General features: G+C 34.3%; 1 protein-coding gene across 3 annotated transcripts in view; it reads right to left on the reverse strand.

The window, feature by feature from the left end:
* Positions 1-26,720, reverse strand: part of LOC127709089 (uncharacterized) — a 74,944-nt gene that overhangs the window by 1,646 nt on the left and 46,578 nt on the right. Inside the window, exons 1-3 of one of the 3 annotated variants that reach the window (XM_052214441.1) lie at positions 11,730-11,853; positions 9,962-10,103; positions 1,649-1,761 (exon numbers count right to left, since the gene is read on the reverse strand). The exons of 1 other annotated variant lie outside the window; for it this stretch is intronic. In XM_052214441.1, coding sequence (XP_052070401.1) covers positions 1,649-1,761; positions 9,962-10,103; positions 11,730-11,769 — 295 coding nt within the window. In that variant the 5' untranslated portion in view covers positions 11,770-11,853. Of the gene's footprint in view, positions 1-1,648; positions 1,762-9,961; positions 10,104-11,729; positions 11,854-26,720 lie in introns of those variants that run through there. One more of the 3 variants, XM_052214442.1, reaches the window with a different exon arrangement.

Consider the following 26,720-nt stretch of genomic DNA (forward strand, 5'->3'; position numbering starts at 1 on the left):
CAATGCAAAGAACCAACAAAAAAAAAAAAAAAAATAAAACACAAAAGACACAAAATACAGATCTGAGAATTCAAATGAATAGAATATAATTAATTATAGGCCACAATGCATACGGCATTCAACAATGAGAAAAAGACATACTGGAAAGTCGGATATCAAAGACCCCGACATGAAAAATTGGAAACAATTCAAACGAAATACGGCCTAATTTGTAACAAAACAATTTACGAAAAACAAAATATGAGAGACATGGACAATTGACAACCACTGAACAATTGGTTCCTGACTTCGGACAGTCACATAATGAATGTGGAAGGCTTACCATGCTAGTGAACACTCAACCCTACCGTAACTTGTAACAGTGGTGTGACAGCACAAGATTAGAGCAACATGTAAGAATCAGTTGCAGTTGGCTTAACTCAAATTATCGGTTCACACGAGGCACATTAACGACTAAAATTAAAACATTAGACACAAAGCACTGATATAAAAGTATTCACAATTAATGTTTCTCGGAATCTACATAGCTCACCTAACACCGAAGTAGAAATTTGTGAAGAATAATTATATAAGTATCACAGGAAATGTTTATTCAGGGCTTAAAAAAGAACTTGTTGAAAGAAATAAATGTTTGCCGTAAGAGTCCTTTTCAATGAAAAAGCCCCTTATTGATGAAAGGGGCCATTGTCTGAAAAATGGTAGAAGCAACAGTAAAATTCTGAAAGCAATGACTCCTTATAGGAGTCAACTGTCAATTTCGTCAAGACGATTCTTTTTTTTTTATCTTTTCATGCAGATAACTTTTGCTCTTTGAAGTTTCTCTCTACCTATTATAGTTTCAGGTTTTTAAGATAATATCAAAAGATCGCGGAAATTGGTAAAAAATGTCATTTAGGATCAGTTATCCCTATAAAGCTATACTTTTTTTTCACTTTGACCTGATCTTGTTTTAGGGATCATGTAAGCTATTAACAGTGTCTCTCCGTCAATATAGTTCTCAAGATAATAAACAAATACGAAGAAAGGATTACATTGTTTTTTAAAGACAATAACTGCGATAAGGAGTCGACTAAAGATTGATTCATTTGTTGATTTTGGCAAGCTGATTAATGATTTTGATGTTCACAGTTGCTCTCTACATATTATATTTTAATAATGTCAAAAAGACTAAAAATGAGAAATGTTTTCTTAAAGGCTGGTGACTAATATAAGGCGAAAACGGACGATTTCGGTTTTTTGACTTCATTGTAGACCTTGTCTAGGTGTTCATAGTTTTTATAAAGTTGCTTTTTAATTATTATAATTTACAAGATTATAGTCAAAACGCAATAAACGGTTAAAATTGGATGTCATTAAAGGGTAACAACCCCAATAAGAAATTGTCTAATGATTTTTGCTTGGAAGACATATTTGTTGATCTTGGCTTATTATTGTTTTCATATTTTAATGTTTCTCTCAATATATATTCTAGTTTTCAAGAGTTTGGGTTCGAGTACCCGATGAAACAAAATCCAGAAAAGCGATTTTGACGAAATAAATAAATAAAATGTTTAAATCATAATAGCAACATTTAACCAATTGATAAAAATCGACATTTAAGGGCAAACACTCCTATAAGGAGTCATCTGAACAGAAATGATAAACTCACCATTTTTATACTCAACACAAACGGCTCTTGTCATTTCTTTCATCATATCAGTAGCGAAAGTCATCGCTTTACACTTCTTTGCCTCTTTACAAAGGGCTTTACTCATAAAATGCCTGCAATACAATAAGGGAATATCAACGTTAAACCATGAAGAAAAAAAATAAAATAAACCGGAATATGTGCACCCCCTAGTACATCATGTCTGGCTAGTACTATCAAATAGTGTGTTCACATGTTCAAACATGTAAAGCACACTGCGATATCAAGTTCAAAACCAAATTTGACTTATATTAAAAAATCACATCACAGTGAACATGTGTAATAAAAGTCATATTGATGTGACAACAACTACTCGTTAGTATAAAGTACAGTTAACTCTCGTTGTCTCGAACTCGGTTGACTCGAAATTTCGGATGAGTCGAAGTTTTCACGTGGTCCCGAACTTTGTTCCATATAAATGTATGTAATTCGACTCCTGATGAGTCGAAATTGGATGAGTCGAAATTTCGGTTGAGTCGAACTAAATTTACGATCCCAAGGTTAACAAAAGCATTCAAAATTCATTATTTATCTCGAACTAATACACATATGTCAAAACATGACCTCCGGCATTTAAATGGATTGAAGAGTTAATCTGACAATACACGTGTAATTAAATTTCCAGTCACTGACCACTGTATTGATTTATGACATGCTATTTCCACGAGTGTTTACCTAAGATTATCTTTAATAGAATTTTTATAAATAATTAGTGATGCATTGTTAATGTTCATGAAAAAGTATTTAAAATGTTTACATAACAATTAATTGTGATTTACACTAATGATCTTGGGTGTGTATAAAGTAAGGATTATGACATCCGTTGATGATCACCTAAAAACTACTCAATCGGCGTCTTTAATCTTGTTGTATTTTCTTTTGAAAAGAAAGAGTGAGATAAAACAAAATGAAGAGAAATCTAAATTTTCTAAAATTTTTTGTATCCGAGAATAAACAATTTTGTCAACTATAAACGACCTGAATAACGAAACTATCGATTGGAAATTACTCTCTCGGATAAAAGCCAGAGGAAAAAAATTGTAACTGAAACAATTGAATAAGTAAAAATAATGTTATTATAAAAATGAAAGACCATGACATACAAATACATCGATCTGATACCAGAATATCGATCCCCTTCCCTTATTCACTCGGATTTATTTTAGCTTTACCAAGTTAAGCAAGAGTTGTGTCCCTTGTTCTGTCAAACTTCCGGTTTTCGTTTGAGTCGAACTACGTGTATCTCGAAATATTTCTCTGGTCCGGCTGACTTCGAGATAACGAGAGTCGACTGTACTACTGTAACCAAAAACCTGAACATGCTACTGGGCACACGGAAGACCGGACAGAGGCCAGAAAACATAACGAATCTCATACTATCGTTGGTGGGGCATAACAAGTAAACGCATCATAGATAACAGGATTGAAATTTTGTACCCCAAACGGACGTTTCGTCTCAAAAAGACTCATCAGTGACGCTCGATTAAAAAAAGTTGAAAAGGCCAAACATAGAACGAAGTTGAAAATTATTGATGTGCAAAATATCCTAAAAGTTTTGGCAAGTACAGCCAAGCTAATCTATTCCTGGGGTATAAAATCCTTAGTATTTCGAAATATTCAAAGTTCATAAACAATAAAGGACAAGGTACGAAAAGCCCCTGTTTTGGCCCCCCTATTTTCTCATTTTTCAAATTTTGTTTTGGAAAGCTACTTATCATGTTAAAATATTCCCTGATGTTTAAAGTTTGTTTGGATGATCTTCAAAACAATTAATTTCAGCAACAGGGTGAGTTGAGGGGGGGTAAAAGGGCATAAAAAACGCCAAAAGTAGAAAAAATTACGATTTTAGGCCTGTGTTTCTTAAAATTTTATAGCGTGCGCCTACGTGACCCGGAGAAAATTATGGCGATTTAGACAGCAAAAACAGTGATAATGACATTGGAATAAAAAAATTCCTGGGTCACGTTGGCGCAGGCACTTAAAAAACTAAAAATTCGTTGTACGGAACACCTCCAAAGTGAATAATAATTAAAATATCTGAATAATAACGGAAAGAGACGGAAAACGTTCCGTGATTATTTTCAACATGAAGAACACACTATTAGAAAATTGCTAGAAACCATGAGCTGGGGATAATTTTACGTCAATACAGGTAATAGTTTGTTGTTTTTATTCACACTTAATTTCCCTAATTTATATCTGTTCGCAATGGCATTCGGCCAGTCGTGTATTAAAGTCAAGTAGTAATGGCGACTTCCTAATGCAGTACCGTCGTTACCGACCCCTATTTTCCTGAACAGGCTATGCAGTTTCCATCATAGACGATAGGAATAAATCGAATTCGGATGATCATTCTGAGTTAAAAAATAAAAATGTAGTGACAGACTATTTAAAAAATCACCTCTAATATAATATAACATAATGATAAAAAACGGCAGACGATATATGCGACGAAAAGAAAAACGAAGTATGAATTTTGAGAGGATTTCACGGCACGACATTGGTAAAAAAATGAAAACTTTTACAGTAATTAACCCTTAAAATCATGCGAGTAAAACGTTTTGAACATATAATTATACAATCTTTTTTGTGACTTTTGCAAGGAAGATTTATATATTAAATATTTACCCAACGTAATTGTGGCGATTCCGTGGTGCAGTGGATGCGTGCTGGAAATCCATGCGAACTAATTAGAGTTCGAATCTCAATTTTTTATTTTTATTTTGTTTTATTTTTCTTTATTTGCATTATTATATATTTCTTAATTTGCTTTTTTTCTTTGAGAAAAATCTTATTTTAATCTGTACCTAAGTAACAGTGTATATATATGTGGTATGTTGAATAACGGCTTTTTTTTTTCTTTTAGCGAATTGTTTACTTAGTTTCTTATTACTACATGGTTTAACAATGCAAAATAAGTTGATTTTGTGGCGTAGCGGTGGAATGTTCGATTATCGTGTAAATTATTAACTTCAGCAAATCTCACACGAACATTATTTTTCTTTTGCATGTGAACAAGGTTATAATAATTGGGTAATTGCTAAGTCAATCAAGTATAAAAATACCCGCAGCAAAGTAAGAAGTATAATTTGTTCCATTCTATAACTTTTATTATTTTCTTAAAAGTTATATCAACATTACATGTTGGAGAGGGGCTTGACGGGGATAAGGTGAGATCATGCGAATGAGGGAGGTAAAATCTGATTAAAATCCAGACCAATCAAACTTTAATTGTACCTCATTGGAAATGAAATCATTAATCTATTTTTCAATCAGATTGAGGGAGTCGAAAACTGGAAGAAGTGATGAGGGAGGCAAACCCTAAGGAGAAGTGATTACAATCTAATTAAAATAAAATCATCTAATTGCTCCCGTTGTTTTATCTCTATATGTTTTGTCTGTGTCCTTTGAAATCAGACTTATATTGTTGGATCTCATAACTGACATACGGATGCATTATATATAAAATATGTAGAAAACTATCGCATTGGTTCAGATACGTATTTTCCAGATGAAGCTTTTATCGAATTTTTAATATTGATGATTCATGTAGATGATTACCGGTCTCACAAAATTGAAAAGGCAGTAACCAATAAATAAAATAATAGAAAAAGGTCTGCACGCAAATGACTTCTAAGTAGAATGGACTAAACCCTTCTGCGATACTGTCGTTCCATGTATGCTGGTAATCCATATAAAAACTTCTGTCATTACATTATTTTCATACATGTATAAAAACTGTAAATGCATAAGTGATGTTCATATTAAGCTCACCTTGACCAAAGGGTCATAAGAGGGTTTTGCCAGTAATCACTTTGCGTCTGTCAAATTCGGTGGCGGTGGTTTCTGTAATTTTTTTTTACATTTTGATCTTTCTCGAAAACGTTTGGCAAATTAAAGAAAAAAAATTACAGGATAGTTCAGTAGTTTTTACTTAATAGTTTTGAGTTTTGGGTGCTTATCGGAAATTCAACTTGGCTGCCATGGCCAAAAATGCGTTCTGATTGGGTGAATTTTCGTACATCTTCTAAGAAACCGCTTGGTAGATTGAAACATGTTCCTGTTCTAATTTTGAGTTTTTGATGCGGATCACTAATTAAAGATGACCGCCATAGAGGAACATAGTATAACATAATACCCATGGCAACACAAACAAATAAAGCATGTATCAAACCAATAAAGAAAACTATATTTTTTTCTCATTTATGTTTTTTAGATTGCAAAGAAATGGTTGGATCGGCCAAAAAAAATGAGATGCTAAGAATACGAAGCCATAGTTGTTTCATATGCCTAAAAACACATGTAAAAGAAAATAATAGACGACCAGTCATTAACACACAACTACAAAACTACATTGAGTCTTTGATCAAAAGGAATGTATATGAGCATGATATAATATGCTCCAAGTGTCGATCGCGAATCCGAAGAGAACTCCAATCACAAACATTAGTAGATGTTGCAACAGATGATGACGAAAATTGTGCACAGGGATTGCCGGGTCCTGCTGAAGTTATTAGCCCAAAAACAATACAACTCAGCATTTCATCTACATCGAAATCTCATCGGAGGTGTATTATCTGCAAGAAGGAAAACACTAGGAGACATCGACTAGTGGTTGTTCAAAAAGAAGCAGCAACTCAGGCGCTTATTGATAAGGGGATTTTTATATCGACAAATAGCAGATGTTGTCCAGATCATCTTATTGGCAAATATTTTAAACAAAATGCATTGAAAACTGTACAACAATCCTCATCATCATCATATTTTAACCGTACGTACATATCAGAGCTGTTGGAAAGAACTTGGGCAGTCATAAAAGATACTGGCAAGCTTAATTTTGATATTTCGTCCTCACTTTCAGATGATGACTACGTTAATTTGACTGGCCTAACACGAGAACAATTTGATGCAGTCGCTTTGCACGTAAAGGACCTACGAAACTCTGAGGTGCGTTCAGTAAGGACCTGTCTTGATATCCTTCTCTTAAAGCTTCGCACAGGCTTATCAAATTCTATTTTAAGCACTCTCTTCTCCTTAAAATCTCACCAAATACGACGAGCTGTTCATTCAACAAGAGAATCATTGATGCAGAGCTTCGTGCCCTCTTTTTTAGGCTTTAATCACATTACTCATCAAGAATTTTCTCTAAAGCATACAACACCAACAGCTAAAACCTTATTTGCAAATGACAACGATGATACAGCTATCCTTGTTCTAGATGGTACTTACTTGTATATACAAAAAAGCTCGTTTCACCAATTTCAAAAGATGACATATAGCATACATAAAGGAAGACCTTTAGTCAAACCTATGTTAATTGTTGGAGCAGATGGCTACATCTTGAATGTCATGGGACCTTACTTTGCAGATTATCATAATAATGATACTTCAATTACAAAACATTTATTTGAGACAAATGCTGAGGACATTAAAAATTGGGTTCAGGAGAATGATGTTCTTGTGGTGGATAGAGGATTCAGAGACGCTTAAAAATTCTTAGAAAATATGAATTTAAAGGTAGAGATGCCGTTTTATATAAAGAAAGGAATGAAACAACACCCCACAGAGGAGGCAAACGCATATCGGCTGATAACTAAAGTAAGGTGGGTGGTAGAAAGCGCGAATGGCCGTATCAAGCAATGGCGTTTTTTCGATAAGGTTTTTTCTAACCACTATGTAACACATTGGAGATTTTGTAAGGATAGTGAGTGCCCTCATCAATTGTTTTCGTGCTCCCTTGATAAACGATTTTGGAAATGACGAGATTGGTGAACAAATGCTTCAAAGATCAAGACAATTCAATCATGTTCAACAAATTGTGGAAGATAACAATCTTATTCGAAAGAAAGCGGTGTATACCGTAGTAAATGGTACTGATAACGTGTTAGACTTTCCAAAGTTGACCTTACAAGAAATCAGAGACATTACCATGGGTGTGTATCAGCTGAAGCTTGCTCCACGGTATACGAAGAGTCACATAAACGATGACAATTACACACTTCAAATATGCAAGGACCGACCAAACTTACTCCGTGTTAAGTTATCATCAAGACACTCGTCATCGAAAGCCTACAGTCTATGGATCGAGTACAGCAATGATGATATTACAGGTTGGGTCTGTACGTGTAAAGTTGGTGCCCGTGTAGTAGGATGCTGTGCCCACATCGCATCCACGATATGGTACCTTGGACATAGTCGTTGGCAATCAGAAACAATTGGCACTTGTAGATATACTGAACATATCCTAAATGCTAAAGATATTCCTTTGGAAACAGATTCTGGTTCTGACAGTGACAATGTTATTGAGGAAGAGTGACTCGGTTGTTGTTTGTTCTATCAAGTTATAACACATTTATTGATTTTCTTTCCATATGTCGACTGTTTATTTGAATATCTTATCTAACTACATTATACATAATGAATAAGTATGAATTTCCCTGAATATTTAGATTAGTTGAACGTTCAGTATTTTTAAAAATTTACTTGCAGTTACTGATTCATATGTAAACTGACATTCACAATGAAGGATAACACTTTATAAACAATTACATGTTACAAGTAACACTTATTTCTAACACAAACAGAAAACTAGTGTATCACAAAATAAATTATGGAATGTTCAATAGTATTTTTAAACGCTTTGTGTTTTTTTACATCTGCTAATTTATTCATTGTGTAAATTGTACCACCATGAGTGCCATTTAAAAGCTTTCCTTTGCAACATAATAAATTGTTGAAGTTGTTAATATAAAGAAATAACAACACTATTTCTATTGGATGGAATACTAAAAGTTTATGTGAAAGTGAATGTATGAGAATGTTCATGACATAGATTAATACCAATGCTTTTATGTACCATTGTATGAATAAAATCGGAAGTAAACAAAATGACTACTTTTAATCAAAATTCTTATTTCAAATAAAAGAAAGCCCATTTGAACCGCTCTTTATCACGTACTGTTGCTAAGTTTTTGATAACTACTAAGCTTACTACTATTGTTTTTTTTTACACAGATCGGACAATCGGATTTGTATTCATGCAGTCTATTTTTTCGAGTAATGTTATTTGCAATTGTCTTTAATTTAAACATGTTGGCAGTTGCTAAGCACCATATCTGTTGTTATTCTTGATTAACTTTAATTTTAAAAAAAGAAAGCAGTAATCAAAATATGACAAATTTTATATTTTTTAAATTGCGAAATTCAAAATTGAGATAATGAAAAGCCCCTTATTCATCCGTTGCTAAGCACTATTTTTGTTGCTAAGCAGTTGAGAAACATGAACCCTCTAAAATATGAATTGCTTTCATTTCTCACTGATAGTTATTATCATCATACACCACTCTTATTTGCTTTTATTCTTACCTGTACAATAAAATAACAAAAACATTCATTTTTGTAGTTGTCTTTAATTTAATTATATTTAGTTGTTGCTCGTCAACATTTGTGTTGCTAAGCTCAATACCAACTTCATAAAAGAAAAATGATGACGACAATATCATGCAAGACTGAAATACCATTTATGGACGCTTAATCTTTAAACATTTGCTGTATGTATACCTCAGATGGCAAAAATAAAAAAAAAATATGAACCGTTGCTATGCAATAATTGTGTTGCTCGGTCGTTGCTAGGTTGTTGCTAAGCATTTAGTAAACTGAAACTAAAGTGACTTCTCATTCTTAACTTCAAGTTATACTTACACAATCAATTCAGTAAACAATTGTGTTAATTTGCACAGTTTAAGCCATTTACAAGTGATAAAATAGCTATTTTATGAATCCATTGCTAGGCAACCATCCATTCACCGGAACATAAAAAAATCATTATTTTTTCAAGTTTTCTATTCAAAGGCTATCAATAATATGAATATTAACATATTTGGAGAGGGGGCCAAAAAAGCCCCTTATCGTACCTTGTCCTGACCATATTAATGATTAAACAATACTTATAGTTGTCTATTACCATACTTGTATCAAAACAACACACTCTTATCAGAAGTTAATGTGATCTGTATACTTAAAATAGTAATGACATTTTGCAGAGTCTCTTTAATTCCAAATATCAGCATTGTATCGTTAATTACTTTTTTATATGATGAGGTCCTACAATATCAAAATTCAGTTCCGGATTTTAATGATTTCTTTTTCATAGTGCAACGTTCCAGATTAAAGTTCAAGATATTGTATATTATTTACATGCAAGCAAGTCTTAATATCATATTTTATCCCAATGGTTCACCAGATGTGCATAGGTAGAAAGAAAAATATACATACCAACATAGGTCTTCAATTGTTTCTGCACTTACATCCTTTAAAGCATCGCCATCATAAAAGAAGTTTTCAACTTCTAGAAACAACCAAGAACAACCAAAGACTGGACTGCATTCTTTTGGAACAGCATAAGATGTGCCTGAAACTATATGATCACCTTTAATCAGATACTATTCCTGTTGATGGTTTTGTGAGATATATTTTTTTTAATTTCCTTTATGTATTTTGTCGATCACTTGTTCGTTTAAAGACGAAAACTCGATGAAGTATAATCACTCCTTGTCGATTGTACACATTTGCGGCACAACACTACAATTATGTTTATAATTGGCAAAAGATGTATGCACATCAAACGAATGCGACTAATAATATATTGATGTAGCATCATATCATTTCATTGATTGAATTTATAAAGTTTTGTTTTCATTTTTATGATTGAGTGGCACTGTGATCCCGTTCCTTACATGGATTATCATATTAACTCAACAATGCAATTAAAGTATGTATTGTTTTTAATTTATTCTAAAGTCATATCTTCATGTAATTTCCAGAATGTAAAAGCTAAACAGAAGTTAGATTTGGATATCAAATCTGTTTCACATCAATTTGACCTATTTTGATAAATGATCAAGGAGGAGTCATTGTATAAAAGATTATTTATGAGCTTGAGGTATCATTGTATGATAAATGATAAAAGAGCTGGAATTATAATGGTATGTTAAATTATCAAAGAGCTGAAGGTATCATTGTATTGTAAATTATCAAAGAGCTACAGGTATCATTGTATGATAGTTAATCAACGCGATGGAGGTTTCATTGTATGATAAATGAAAACGATCTAGAGGTATCTTTGTATGATAAATGATTAACGCGATGCAGGTAACAAAGTTTGATTAATAAACAATAAGCTGGAGGTATCATTGTATGATAAATGATCGTGGAGCTCATAAGATAATTGTAAATGATTAAATGGATTTGAGGTATTATCGTTTAATCAATAAATAATGAGCTCGAGGTATCATGTTTTAAAAAGATCACTGGGCTCCAGATATCATTGTGTGATCAATGATAAATGACCTCGAGGTATCATTGCATTCTAGTTGATGAATTAGCTTGAGGTATCATATTTTGATAATGATGCCAGAAGACGAATGGGCTCGAGGTTTCTTCGTATGATAAATGATCTATGGATTCGATATATCATTATATAATATATGTTTAATGAGTTCGATATATCGATGTATCATTATATGTTAAATTATAGATTACCTCAAGATAAAAAAAATAATGAATATTTTGCCTGCTGACCCCTACTTTTCGTTTCATTATTTTATTACAAATAGTACAAAAAAACACTTTTGAAAATCTTCTAAAATCCTTGTTATTTTTTCTCAGTTTTTAAAAGAAAAAAGGTGCCAATATTAAGTGCATGAAAAATCTACAGAGAATCATTTCCCAATTTCAATTGATTATGTCTCAAAACCAAGGACACAGACCTGTCATTATTTTTTCCCTTTTTTAAGTTCCGTTATTTATATACTATCAATTATAACAGTCTTTGAAAAAGCTTGTTATTTTGAAACAGAGGAGCGAACATCCTTAACATTTGATAGATACTATGCCTATGTTCATTAATTGAGAAACTAGTTAGACTAATAATAAAAAAACATGATATGACGTGTATTGCAAAACAGATTATTCAATAAAGTCTTCGGTAACTATGATATTGAAACAAGAAGAAAAAAGACTATACAGAAAAAGATTTACTTACCATAAGCAAAGCTAACAATTAAAATCACCAAAGCCAACATAATTTTTGTAATTGCACTGAATCAATGCACTGGATCAATGCTGAATATAAAAATGTCCTTTATGACTGCTATTTATAAGCTGGAGAACGACAAATGAGAACAATATTTAAGAACAAGGGGTAATTGGCAAATTGGAAGTTACTTTGATAAAATGTTATTATCTACACGAAACACATCCTGTAATTACTACACTTTTCATATATTATTCTAAGTCTATTTTCAAACATATTTTAAATTTTAAAATCTTCACTTACAATGTATTCTAAAGTGAGATACTGAGAAAAACGCTGTTCATTTGACATATAGTCATAGCCAACAGTGAGTTGTCCACTAAAGTTGTATTGATCAAATTCAAAGAGCACCTCTAACGTATATGATAGCTGATATTTCCCTGTTATCATCTTACTATATGGTATTGGTTTTGTTCAATATTGAAGGTCGTAGGTGTAAGATTTGAATCATAACATATTTCCTTCTTTTTATATTTGAGTAAAAAATGTTACAAGTGGTAATTGAACATATATCAGTATTGCACAAATAGCATTGGGAATGTATGACGAGGAATATGTAAATAGTGGTGTTAAGCCAATATAGTATCAGAATAGAGAATGGAAACAGGAAATGTGTCAAAAGGACAACAACCCAACAAAAGAGCAGAAAACAATAATGTAAACTAGTACAGCGAAATGGGTTCAACGGAAAACGTCTTTACGTAACTCGTAAATAGTATTGTAAATATTATCATCCTTTACCTTAGATCACCCCCGGTTGTTAGTGGGGTTCGTGTTGCTCTGTCGTTAGTTTTCTATGTTGTGTTTTGTTTACTACTTTTTTTCTTTTGGTTGTCTATTTTTGCATTGGATTGTCAGTTTATTTTCAACTTATGAGTTTGAATGTCCCTTTGATATCTTTTGCCACCTTTCAGATGTACTGGGTTCGATACACGCGACAAGGATCCATGCCAGAGTATACCATGTGTTAGGTTAGATACAGCCTTCAAGGATCCATGCCACACTATATGATGTACTGTTAGATACAGCCGACAAGATCCCATGCCATACTATATGATGTACCGAGTAAGAAACAGCCGACAAGGATCCATGCCAGAGTATATGATGTACTGAGTTAGATGCAGCCGACAAGGATCCATGCCACAATATATGATTTACTGGGTTCTATACAGCCGACAAAGATACATGCCATACTATATGATGTACTGAGTTAGATACAGCCGACAAGGATTAATGCCAGAGTATATGATTTACTGGACAAGGATTCATGCCACTCTATATAAAATACTGGGTTAGATACAGCCGACAAGGGTCCATGCCATACTAAATGATGTACTAGGTTAGATTAAGCCGACAAGGATACATGCCTAAGTATATTATGCACAGGGTAAGATACAGACGACAAGGATCCATGCCAGAGTATAGGATGTACTGGGTTAGATACTGCCGACAAGGATCCATGCCACTCTATATGATGTACTGGGTTAGATACAGCCTACAAGGATCCATACCACTCTATATGATTTACTAGGTGAAATACAGCAGACAAGGATCCATGCCACAGTATATGATTTACTGGGTTTGATACAGCCGACAAGGATCCATGACACAGTATATGATGTACTGGGTTTGATACAGCCGACAAGGATCCATGCTATGCTATATGATGTACTGGGTTAGATAAAGCTGACAAGAATCCATGACATACTATATGATGTGGTGATTTAGATACATCCGACAAAGATACATGCCAGATTATATGATGCACTGGGTAAGATACAGCTGACAAGGATTCATACCACTCTATATGAAATACTGGGTTAGATACAGCCGACAAGGATCCATGCCACAGTATATGATTTACTAGGTTAAATACAGCTAACAAGGATTTATGCTAAAGTATATAATTTACTGGGTTAGATACAGCTGACAAGGATTAATGTCATAGTATATGATTTACTGGAATAGATACAGCTGACAACGATCCATGCCACAGTATATGATTTACTGGGCTAGATACAGCGGACAAGGATCCATCTCAGAGTATATGATGTACTGGGTTAGATACAACCGACAAAGATCCATGCCACATCATATACTGTGGCATAGATCCAGTATAATGTACTGAGTAAGATACAGCCGACAAGGATTCATGCATTACTATATGATGTACTGAGTTAGATACAGCCGACAAGGATCCATGCCATATTATATGATGTACTGAGTTTGAAACAGCCGACAAGGATCCATGACACAGTATATGTTGTACTGGGTTAGATACAGCCGACATGGATCCATGCTATGCTATATGATGTACTGGGTTAGATAAAGCTGACAAGGATCCATGCCATACTATATGATGTACTGGTTTAGATACAGCCGACACAGATACATGCCAGAATGTATGATGCACTGGGTAAGATACAGATGACAAGGATCCATACCATTCTATATGAAATACTGGGTTAGATACAGCCACAGTATATGATTTACTAGCTTTAATACAGCTGACAAGGATCCATGCCGAAGTATATGATTTACTGGGTAAGATACATCTAACAAGGATCCATGTCAGAGTATATGATGTACTGGGTTAGATACAGCCGACAAGGATCTATGCAACACTATATGATGCACTGGGTAAGATACAGCCGACATGGATCCATGCCACAGTATATGATGTACTGGGTTAGATACAGCCGACAAGGATCCATGCCATACTATATGATTTACTGGAATATATACAGCTGACAAGGATCCATGACACACTATATGATGCACTGGATTAAGGTACAGCTGACAAGGATCCATGCCACAGTATATGAAATACTGGGTTAGATACAACCGACAAGGATCCATGCCACAGTATATGATTAACTAGGTTAGATACAGCCGACAAAGATCCAAGCCATACTATATGAAGTACTGGGTTAGATACAGCCGACAAGGATACATGCCTGAGTATATTATGCACTGGGTAAGATACAACCGACAAGGATCCATGCCAGACTATAGGATGTACTGGGTTAGATACAGCCGACAAAGATATATGCCTGAGTATATTCTGCACTGGGTAAGATACAGCCGACAAGGATCCATGCCAGAGTATAGGATGTACAAGGTTAGATACAACCGACAAGAATCGATGCCACTCTATATGTTGTACTGAGTTAGATAAAAGCGACAAGGATCCATGCCACAGTATATGATGTACTGGGTTATATACAGCCGACAAGGATCCATGCCATACTATATGATGTACTGGTTTAGATACAGCCGACAAAGATACATGCCAGAATGTATAATGCACTGGGTAAGATACAGCATGAAAAGGATCCATGCCATACTATATGATTTACTGGAATAGATACAGCTGACAACGATCCATGCCACAGCATATGATTTACTGGGTTAGATACAGCCGACAAGCATCCATGTCAGAGTATATGATGTACTGGGTTGGATACAGCCGACAAAGATCCATGCCACATCATATACTGTGGCATAGATCCAGTATAATGTGCTGAGTTAGATACAGCCGACAAGGATCAATGCCATACTATATGATGTACTTAGTTAGAAACAGCGGACAAGGATCCATGCCAGAGTATATGATGTACTGAGTAAATAGTGATGTTAAGCCAATATAGTATCAGAATAGAGAATGGAAACGGGGAATGTGTCAAAAGGACAACAACCCGACAAAAGAGCAGAAAACAGCCCAACGCCTGCCGGGGGTCTTCAACGCAGCAATAAAATCCCGCTTTCTGAGGCGGGCTTCAGCTGGTCATAAACAATAATGTAAACTTGTACAGCGAAATGTGTTCGAAGGAAAACGTCTTTACGTTACTCGTAAACATCATCCTTTACCTTAGATCACCCCCGGTTGTTAGTGGGATTATTGTTGCTCTGTCTTTAGTTTTCTATGTTGTGTTTTGTATACTGCTTTTTTCCTTTTGGTCTTCTATTTTTGCATTAGATTGTCAGTTTATTTTCATCTTATGAGTTTGAATGTCCCTTTGATATCTTTTGCCACCTTTCTGATGTTCTTGGTTAGATACAGGCGACAAGGATTCATGCCAGAGTATACCATGTGCTAGGTTAGATACAGCCGTCAAAGATCCATGCCACACTATATAATTACTGAGTTAGATACATCCGACAAGTATCCATGCCATACTATATGATGTACTGAGTTAGAAACAGCCGATAAGGATCCATGCCAGAGTATATGATGTACTAAGTTAGATACAGCCGACAATGATCCGTGCCACTCTATATAAAATACTGGGTTAGATATAGCCGACAAGGATTCATGCCACCGTATATGAAATAAAAGGTTAGATACAGCCGACAAGGATCCATGCCAGAGTATATGATTTACTGGACAAGGATCCATGCCACTCTATCTGAAATACTGGGTTAGATACAACCGACAAGGATCCATGCTAGAGTATATGATTTACTGGACAAGGATCCATGCCACTCTATATGAAAAACTGGGTTAGATACAGCCGAAAAGGATCCATGCCACAGTATATGATTTACTAGGTTAGATACAGCCGACAAGAAACCATGCCAGAGTATATGATGTACTGGGTCAGATACAGCCGACAAGGATAAATGCCAGAATATATGAGGCACTGGGTTAGATACAGCCGACAAGGATCGATGCCACTCTATATGTTGTACTGGGTTAGATACAGCCGATAAGGATCCATGCCACTCTATATGATGTACTGAGTTAGATACAGCCGACAAGGATCCATGCCACTCTAGATGATGTACTGGGTTGAATAAAACCGACAAGGATCCATGCCATACTATATGATGTACTGGGTTAGATACAGCCGACAAAGATCCATGACATAGTATAGTATGTACCGAGTTAAATACAGCCGACAAGGATCCGTTCCATACTATATGAAGTACTGAGCTAGATGCAGCCGACAAGGATCCATGAAATACTATATGAAATACTGGGTTAGATACAACCGACATGGATCCATGACATAGTATATGATGTACTGAGTTAGATACAGCCGACAAGGATTCATGCCACAATATATGATTTACTGATTCGGATACAGCCGACAAGGATCAATGCCGTACTATATGATGTACTGAGTTGGAGAGAGTCAACAAGGATCTATGTCACATTGTATGATGTACTTGATAATATAAAGCCGACAAGTATCCCTGCCACTCTTTATGAAAAACTGGGTTAAATACAGCCGACAAGGATCCATGTCACAATATATGATTTACTAGGTTAGATACAGCCGACAAGAATCCATGCTAGAGTATATGATGTACTGGGTCAGATACAGCCGACAAGGATACATGCCAGAATATATGATGCACTGGGTAAGATACAGCTGACAAGGATCTATGCCAGAGTATATGATATACTGGGTTAGATACAACCGACAAGGATCCATGCCACTCTATATGATGTACTGGGATAGATACATCTGACAAGGATCCATGCCACACTATTTGTTGTACTTAGTTAGATACAGCCGACAAGGATCCATGCCATACTATATGATTTTTCGGGTTGGATACAGCTGACAAGGATCCATGCCACAGTATATGATTTACTGGATTAGATACAGCCGACAAGGATCTATGTCAGAGAATATGATGTACTAGGTAAGATACAGCCGACAAGGATACATGCCAGAATATATGATGCACTTGGTAACATACAGCTGGCAAGGATCCATGCCAGAGTATATGATGTACTGGGTTTGATACAGCCGACAAGGATCCATGCTACTCTATATGATTTACTGGGTAAGATACAGCCGAACAAGGATCCATGACACAGTATATGAAATACTGAGTTAGATACAGCCGACAAGGATCCATGCCACAGTATATGATTTACTGGGTTTGATACAAGCGGCAAATATTCGTAAATTGTTTTGTTATGAATTAGGCCGTAAGTTTTCTCAATTGAATTGTTTAACATTTTTTCATGTCGGGGCCTTTTATAGCCGACTATACAGTAAGGGTTTTCTAACGGCTGAAGGCCAAACGGTTGCCTATAATTTCTTACATCCACTTCATTTGAGTTTTGGTGGATAATTGTCTTTTTGGCAATTATATCACATCTCTTTATTTTTATATATCATTTTTACCGACTCAAGTGCCATTTGAGAAATAAACAAAACGAAAAAATAAATGATAATCCTGTCACAGTCAGAGAAAATTTTCTGCATCACATAAGAATTAGAAGTATGAGTTGTTAAACTGGAAATTAAGATCGTATCGATTGTATTAAACGCTTCTTGAACGAAGTATAAATTACCCATAGCTATTTAGATTAAAGTCTACACTTGAATTCTTGACACATCTCACGAATGATGACTGGAAATCTGGATCGCTATAGCATGGTATCAAGTTTAGAAAGTCTGAAATGTTAAGAAAAGAAAAAAAAAACATCTATAATGTATGACAGTAGTCGGTCATATAACTGTTATGTCAAAGAATCATGAATGCCCTCATTAAATACAAATTTCGACAGATACCGCAAAAACAAACAAAAGGTCAATGAATCAATTTAAAATCAAAATTGAAAAAAACCAAATGTAAGTTCTATTCGGTTAAATTTAAATATTTTGTATTACACAAATATATCAGAAACAGTTTCCAAACCTTGTTTGTTCTCAACACAAAAAGCTCTGATCAATTTCTTTATCATATCAGTAGCGAAATACTTCATTTCACAGGTGCCTGCCGTCTTACATTTGTTCCTTCATCATATCAGTAGGGAAAGACATCAGTTCACAGGTGCCTGACCTCTCTCATTTGTTCCTTCATCATATCAGTAACGAAAGACATCATTTCACAGGTGCCTGCCGTCTCACATTTGTTCCTTCATCATATCAGTAGCGAAGCACACCATTTCACAGGTGCCTGCCCGTCTCACATTTGTTCCATCATAATATCAGTAGCAAAAGACATCATTTCACAGGTGCCTGCCGTCTCACATTTGTTCCTTCATCATATCAGTAGCGAAAGACATCATTTCACAGGTGCCTGCTGTCTCACATTGGTTCCTTCATCCTACCAGTAGCGAGACATCATTTCACAAGTGCCTGCCGTCTCAAATTTGGCTCTATCCATAAAATTCCTGCAATTCAATCATGAAAAATCAACGTTAAATTCAGAGGATAACTGTAATACATTTTTGAAGAAATTTTGCCTTTTCCATTCTTTTATCAAAACAACAAACTGGTATCTGTTGAGGTGAATTTTATAACTGATAATGGTACAAGGCAACTTATAAATTTCGAGTTTTAAATACTTCAAAAATCGTCACATAACATTAATTTGAAAAATGTTCTTTAAAACACTGAACGGGGTCTAATTATTATAAAATAAAAATTCGGCATATCTTTTTAATTCTATTTTCAGTTTTAGTTATAAATGTAGGGAAAAAAAAACGTAGACTGAACGACAAACTCATCAAAGATACCAGGGTTACAAGCTAAGTCTGTACGCCAGACACGGCAGACACGCCAGACACGCCAGACACGGCAGACACGGCAGACACGCCAGACACACCAGACACGCCAGACACGGCAGACACGCCAGACACGGCAGACACGCCAGACACGCCAGACACGGCAGACACGCCAGACACGCCAGACACGCCAGACACGCCAGACACGCCAGACACGCCAGACACGCCAGACACGGCAGACACGCGTTTCTTCCACAAAAGACTCATCAGTGAAGTTGGAATAAAAAAGATAATCAAAGACTGAATATCGGTTTTAGGTTACTACAAAACAGGAACGTTTTTCTTCTATTAAGCGGTTCCTGTATTTTACTATTGAACATCGATACCAGATGATTGTTTTCTGAATTCTACAATACAAGAACGGCTTACCAATCTCGATGGTTTAAAATCTGTAGGCAGACACTTACTGACATAGCTCATCAGCTGTTTCTGTACTGACATCCTTTAAATCATAGCCATCATAGAAGAACTCTTCAACACGAAAAAAAATATGTAAGAACATTCAAACACAGGTTCGCATTCTTTTGAAATTTGCCAGGATGTGCCTGAAACTATTTGAGACACTGCCATCAGATAATATTTCTGTACCTGGTTTGTGTGAGATGTATTTTTTAATGTTTTTAGTGCATTCTTTCAGAATTTTCTAATAATTTGTCAAAATGTAGTTTATATCATGCTTTTTTTAAAAACAAATAATAAAAAGTATGGGTTACCAAGTTTTTTTCACGCTACTGGTTGTGAAAAATTGTCAGATTTTGTATAGATTATGCATGGAATTTTGTATGATAAAAAGAAATCTACACCATAGAACTTTAAAATGAAACATGAGAAGGCAGTTCTAATAATATGATTTCAGATAAGAAAAAGAAAAAACGGGGTCACCGGACTCGTTTTCTTGCTACATAATAAAATAGGTAAATTCACAACTCATTCTATTATAAAATTTACTTTATCTGAGTTATCCCCCTTATATCTGAGTTATCTCCTCTCATGTTACACAGATGATATCGGATATGTTCCTTATGTCGTAACTACAATACCCTTCCCTTTTCACGAATGTGACTAACCGAATTAGACTATTTACCGGATTTGTAATAACATAATAAACTCGACGGGTGCCACATGTGGAGCAGGATCTGCTTACCCTTCCTGAGCACCTGAGATCACCCCCAGTTTTTGGTGGGGTTCGTGTTGCTTAGTCTTTAGTTTTCTATGTTGTGTCATCTGTACTATTATTTGTCTGATTGTCTTTTTATTTTTGGCCATGACGTTGTCAGTTTGTTTTCGATCTATGAGTTTGACTGTCCCTCTGGTATCTTTCGTCCCTCTTTTACAAAACTGAAAAAAAACATACAAAAATATTATGTTTTTTGTAAACTACAGCCGTAAATATGATAAAACACATTTTTTTTTATAGCAACATCAAAAATCTTACACATAAATTACATACTAGTACTACTTTCAAAATTTGTACATTTCTTATTCGCTTTAACCTGAAACATTTTTATAGCGTAACTTAAACATATGGATTAGAAGATGTGGTATGAGTGCCAATGAGACAACTCTCTATCCAAGTCACAATGTATAAAAAGTTATAGGTAAAAGTACGGCCTTCAACACGGATCCTTGGCTCACACTGAACAGCAAGTTATAAAGGGCCCAAAATTACTAGTGTAAACAATTCAAACAGTAAAACCAACGGTCTAATCTATATAAAAAACGAGAAACGAGAAACACCTTTGAACCACACCAACAAACGACAACCACTGAACAACAGGCTCCTGACTTAGGATAGGTGCATAAAAATGCGTTTTAATAGGCGCCAACCTTCACCCTAACATGTGACAGTAGTGTAACATTACAACATAAAAAGGCACACTATAAAATATCAGTTGAAATGGCTTAACTCGATCAAAAAGACATTTAAACAAAAACAAGTAAACATACACTGATCTATGACACAATATAAATACAATATTAAAACGTAGGTGCCTATATAATATATACGTTACAAGTAGTAATAAAAAAAGATGTAGAAATTGTGTTAAATAAAACAACGTAACAGGTAAATTAAAATATAATAATTTTGTTGTTAGGAGTACGGAAGTAAGCATTTTTTACACATAAATAAATAAATTTGTTGTTGAAAGTACGAGTACAGAAGTGAAAATGTATCGTCAAACTAAATACTTATCAAAGGTGGTACATATTAAAAATAGTGAGACGAGATATAACACAAACTAAGTAAACATTCACAGATAGAAGGATCATTAAGATTATAATAAATATGTATCTTGTTGTATATAGATAAAACAATCTCTAAATAGAAAATGAACGTGGATGTGTATTTATACATCCCAAAAACCATTCGAAAAAAATACAAATTTGATTATATTTTAATTTGTTGATGCCAAATCGATGTTAGTGCCAATGTAAACAATATTCAAAGATATTATTACAATATTAATAAGATAAGCTTTACTGATAAGTTTGTTTGAAGGCTCGATGAGTTTACATGGATCACATAGTGATTTCCGCGCTTTTAGTACAATATTACCGTGAAATTTAGGATGTGAAATACCGGTTTTAATAGTTTTCTACAGGTACAGCTACATTTACTAATCAAATTTGTATCTATGAAAGAATTTAGAAAATGTTTTAAGTGATTTATGGTAACGAAATCCCTGACTTAATAATTTACCAGTCATGCATTGATTACGTTCCTTAAAATCTATGACATCACTACACACACGGGCATAACGAACGAGTTGGGATATATAAACACCGTATGATGGAGCCAAAGAAACATCGCTGTCTAAAAAAGGAAAATCAACAAAAGGAAATGAAAATCGTCTCTTTTGTCGTAAATTTTAGTATGGAGTTTCCCTTTAGAAATTGTAATGTCTAAATCTAGAAAAGGACTACCTAATACGTGTCGATACACGAAACGCCGAAACGAAAATTAATGTTGCCTAGGAGAAGATTTAAAGCTTCAATCATATCTTCACATTTCCAGTAAGTGTATCTAGCATACTTTCCCTTTTCGTTACAGAAAAACGAGTTACAGCAAATGAATTTACAATACGATTTTTCAAAAGACTATTTAATTAAATCTGAAAACTTTATCTTGATAAGATTGTGTTGAAGTGTAGTGTAGAGAGTAGAAAATCATAACTGTCAACAGAATTAAAGGACCATCAAAAGCACGTTTTTTATATAAAACCTCTAAAAAATTTTGAACACTCCAAAATATTTAATACCATTATTTTCATAATATTTATTACAAAAGTTTATAATAAATTATTTTATAGTAGTAAGGGAGGTAGGTAGAAGCACTGACAGATTAGTAGTAGAACATTTACTAGATGCGGAGATGAAACGAAATTAAAAAGGAAGTTTATGTAATTTAGGTACTTTCAAATGTTCGGAAGAGGCTTTTAGATATGTATTGGCAGTGATATGCGTGTTTACAATTTGATTCTATGTGGAGCGTACGGACCTGAATGTAGAAGAATTTATAATTTCGTTTTGGAGAACTTTCGTATAGTATATACGTCACACCACCACTACATTATTGGCTGCTTTGTCATGAACCCTATCATTAATTTCAGAATTGTTTTCAAAATGAGATAAACGACTATTAACAGTTTTCATAATTGTATTCAAATAACTGTCTAGGGATTTGTTATAAGATTTTTCACGTTTACACCAATGTTTACAGTAGGCAGACAGAGCGTCTTTAATGACCTGACGATACTGTTTCCAATTTATAATAGATGGAAGACGATATTTAGGTCCTTTCTTAAGAAAAGTTTTGATCTCACGTTCTTCAACGATGTTGAGGTCTTCTGTTATGACATGACCATAGGGAACATAGCTAAAACTAGATGTTTCATAGTCGCAAGTGGAAGGATCGTTACTTTCTATATTGACGTCTGATGTTACTGACGCATAATTAAAATTAAAACTTCTGCTGTTTTTTTTTGTACGAATACGAAATGATAGGTGATTATGTATTATCAAAATATGGAGGTATTTGGCTATGGATGGTAGAGTCATTGAATCTACTAGATAAGTTAATAAAATCAATACCTCTATTTATATATTTTAATTTAAGAAAATGCCGTTGATGATTTTCAGGTTTATCGATACTAGTAAACAGCCTGTGATGACAAAAGGCTGTAATAATACGGGTGTATTTATACAACGGGCTGAAACATGAAATTTGATCACATTCCAGAAAAAAAATCATATAGTTTACTTATTGTTATATGACCAATTTTGCATAATAATTGATGTCTACCATTATTTTTTATTATAGATAACAGATCAGCAAGTATATAATTTATACGATGTTTTATACGTAAATTACAGTTCAGTCTTTCTGTTGTTCCGTTGTTTTCCTCTTATAGTTTAGGAACTACTTCTACCGTATATTACAGTTGAGCCCAGGATCGAACACCATTTCACTTGCAGTACCAATTAGGGCTCCCCAATCTAGTCCAGATCTGTTGAGTGTAGGAAGGTGTCAAGATTAAAATAGCGTGAAGACATTTTCAGGAAATACAAGTGAGAATCTAGTGGCAATGAATTATCTCCCCTGAGTAAAACAAATTTTATCTGCAACTTTTTTAATTGATTTTCATTGATCGATTTTTTTTTTAATCACATAGAATTATGTTAAAATTTTCAAATATATATTTAAACTCAAAATCTAAAAATGAAATATTCACATAATTACATTTTTTCTAATCGCGTTGAAGACCCTTTGGTGGCCTTAAATTGGTTGTTATCTGCTCTTTGGTCAGGTTGTTGTCTCTTTGACATATTCCCCATTTCCATTCCCAATTTCATTTGGTGATTAAATGTAGTCCAAATAATTATGATGTCTTGAAAGGCTATTTTATTGTTTTGTTGTGACGCCATGCTGTCACAGCGAAAAAAAATCAAATAGCCTTTAAGAAGTCATAATTATTTGGACTAGTGATGTTGCTGAATACAACTTTATTTTCACGCGGCAAAGTCAGTGTTTAAAATTTGTGAATAAGGATTATGATAATCTGATTTATAAACATAAATGAAAACTGGTTGGTTGAAGAAAAGAAAGTTTTTAGTCAATTTTCTTGGTAATAAATCTAAACAGCAACCTCCAATATTTAATCAGTCTAATAAGTTGCTGCATTCTACTTCATTGCAATTACTTTTTCTTGAACTTTAATATTGAAAATGGTGTTATAGATTATCTATGGTTTTTCAAACGAGAGGGTGTTTCTCAGCTACAATCTCATCGAAGGGCGAAAGCCCTGAGATGAGATGTGGATGAGAAACATCCTTGAGTTTGAAAGACCATTGATAATCTGTTTATTGCTATTTTGCCTATGAGGTCGTTCATGTTTACATTGACTACGTCACATGCGACTTAGTTTCTGACGATAATTTTCCATCTCAAGCGAGTAGCATGATATGAAAAATTATCACAAAATAAGATCAAAGGAAAAATGCACAAAATAGCGATTAATACAATTATAATTGCTCAGTTTAAAAAAAAATTTGAAAAAAACAACTAATTTGTCAAAAAGTACAATGTGTCTGGACTCAATCACTAATTTAGACAAAAAATTGAAATATGTTTTTTTCTGTTTCAAACATTTTTAAAAGTGGAATTTTGATACCAGATTTTGCTATAAGCAGTCAATTTGATTAAATTTTGAGAAAATAAACTTAAAAATATAGCTATGTATTATTGGCTTGCAAGTCAATAATTCAACCTCATTTGAATCCGTATTCATGCGACTTTCATTAATCCCTTAGCTGGAGATGGGTCATGCATGTGCTAATACATTGAAAAATGAAACAAGGGAGCCACCTGGATTAACCATTATGTTGACTGATACGACCAACAAAAAATATTCTAATACAACGGGTATAAACAAGGATTTTCATGATTTTACATATTTTATATTATCTATGACATGAAAGCAAACAGACCCAGAAAACTCTCATTATGAGATCTATTACATGTGCTTGTCTGTATATTTATATTTATGTATATTTGGGTCATTGACCATCAGCATTCCTCAAAGGTTAATTATATGGCATAGAGTCTAAAAATAAGTATATGAAACAATTCAATTGAGAAAATTAACGGCCTAATTTATAACAAAACAATTTACAAAAAACAAATATGACAAGACATGAACCAAGGACAACCACTGAACTACTGGCTCCTGACTTGGGACAGGCACATAAAGAATGAGGCTAAGACAGTTTGTCATAGGGCTATTCCAGGGGAAGATAGGGGCTGTGGATTAGACACCTCATGATTTTTTTTCTGTGGATAACAGTAGGGAAATCAAATGCAATTCTGATACAAATAAAAAATGTGTTGTCTACAACCTGTTTTTATATTACAGAAAATGGAATGTAAAGAAGGAAAGCGACAAAAAAGACCAACTATTGAATACTACCGTATACCTGGTAAGAAATCAAGCCTTCAGCTATGTAGTTTAAGTTTAAACCCTTTGATTATTAAAGGAGAAAGAATGTTAAGGCTACTTTCTTAGCCCTTTAAATTGAAAATAAAAAAGTATATTGAATCTATCTAATAACACTAAATCCTAATAGCCTAGGTGGATCTCTCATATTCTAAGGTAAAGATAAGCCTAAGTGGAACCAGGGATCGACTTAAGCACTGGCCCAAGGCCAGTAGAATTTCGATGGGCCAGTTGAACATAAAGACTACTGGCCCCATTGGCCATTACATTTGACTCTATTTTCACTTAGATAGTATTATTAGGGCAATTTTTATTTGAGTTGGGCCAGTAAATTTACGCTCTAACTGGCAATATTGGCCATACTTTTAAATTTTGTTAAGTCAACCTCTGTGGAACTCTCATATTCTAAGGTAAAGATAAGCCTAGGTGGAACTCTCATATTCTAAGGTATTGATAAGCCTAAGTGGAACTCTCATAATCTAAGGTAAAGATAAGCCTAGGTGGAACTCTCATAATCTAAGGTAAAGATAAGCCTAGGTGGAACTCTCATATTCTAAGGTAAAGATAAGCCTAGGTGGAACTCTCATATTCTAAAGTAAAGATAAGCCTAGGTGGAACTCTCATATTCTAAGGTAAAGATAAGCCTAGGTGGAACTCTCATATTCTAAGGTAAAGATAAGCCTAGGTGGAACTCTCATATTCTAAGGTAAAGATACCTTAAATTAAACTTTTCCATGTGAACATTTGAATTTTACAGACAAGTTTCAAGAATGGTTATTACTGTAACTGTTAGCTTTTATATTATTCATCGGACAAATTTCATCCTGGAGATAAACATGGGGAAAACCACTGTAAGACACAATAACTTTTGTGGTCGTGGTATTCAGAAGGTAGCAATTTTCATGAATTATT

The sequence above is a fragment of the Mytilus californianus genome, unplaced genomic scaffold, assembly GCF_021869535.1.
Source record: "Mytilus californianus isolate M0D057914Y unplaced genomic scaffold, xbMytCali1.0.p SCAF_7, whole genome shotgun sequence".
Lineage (NCBI taxonomy): Eukaryota > Metazoa > Mollusca > Bivalvia > Mytilida > Mytilidae > Mytilus > Mytilus californianus.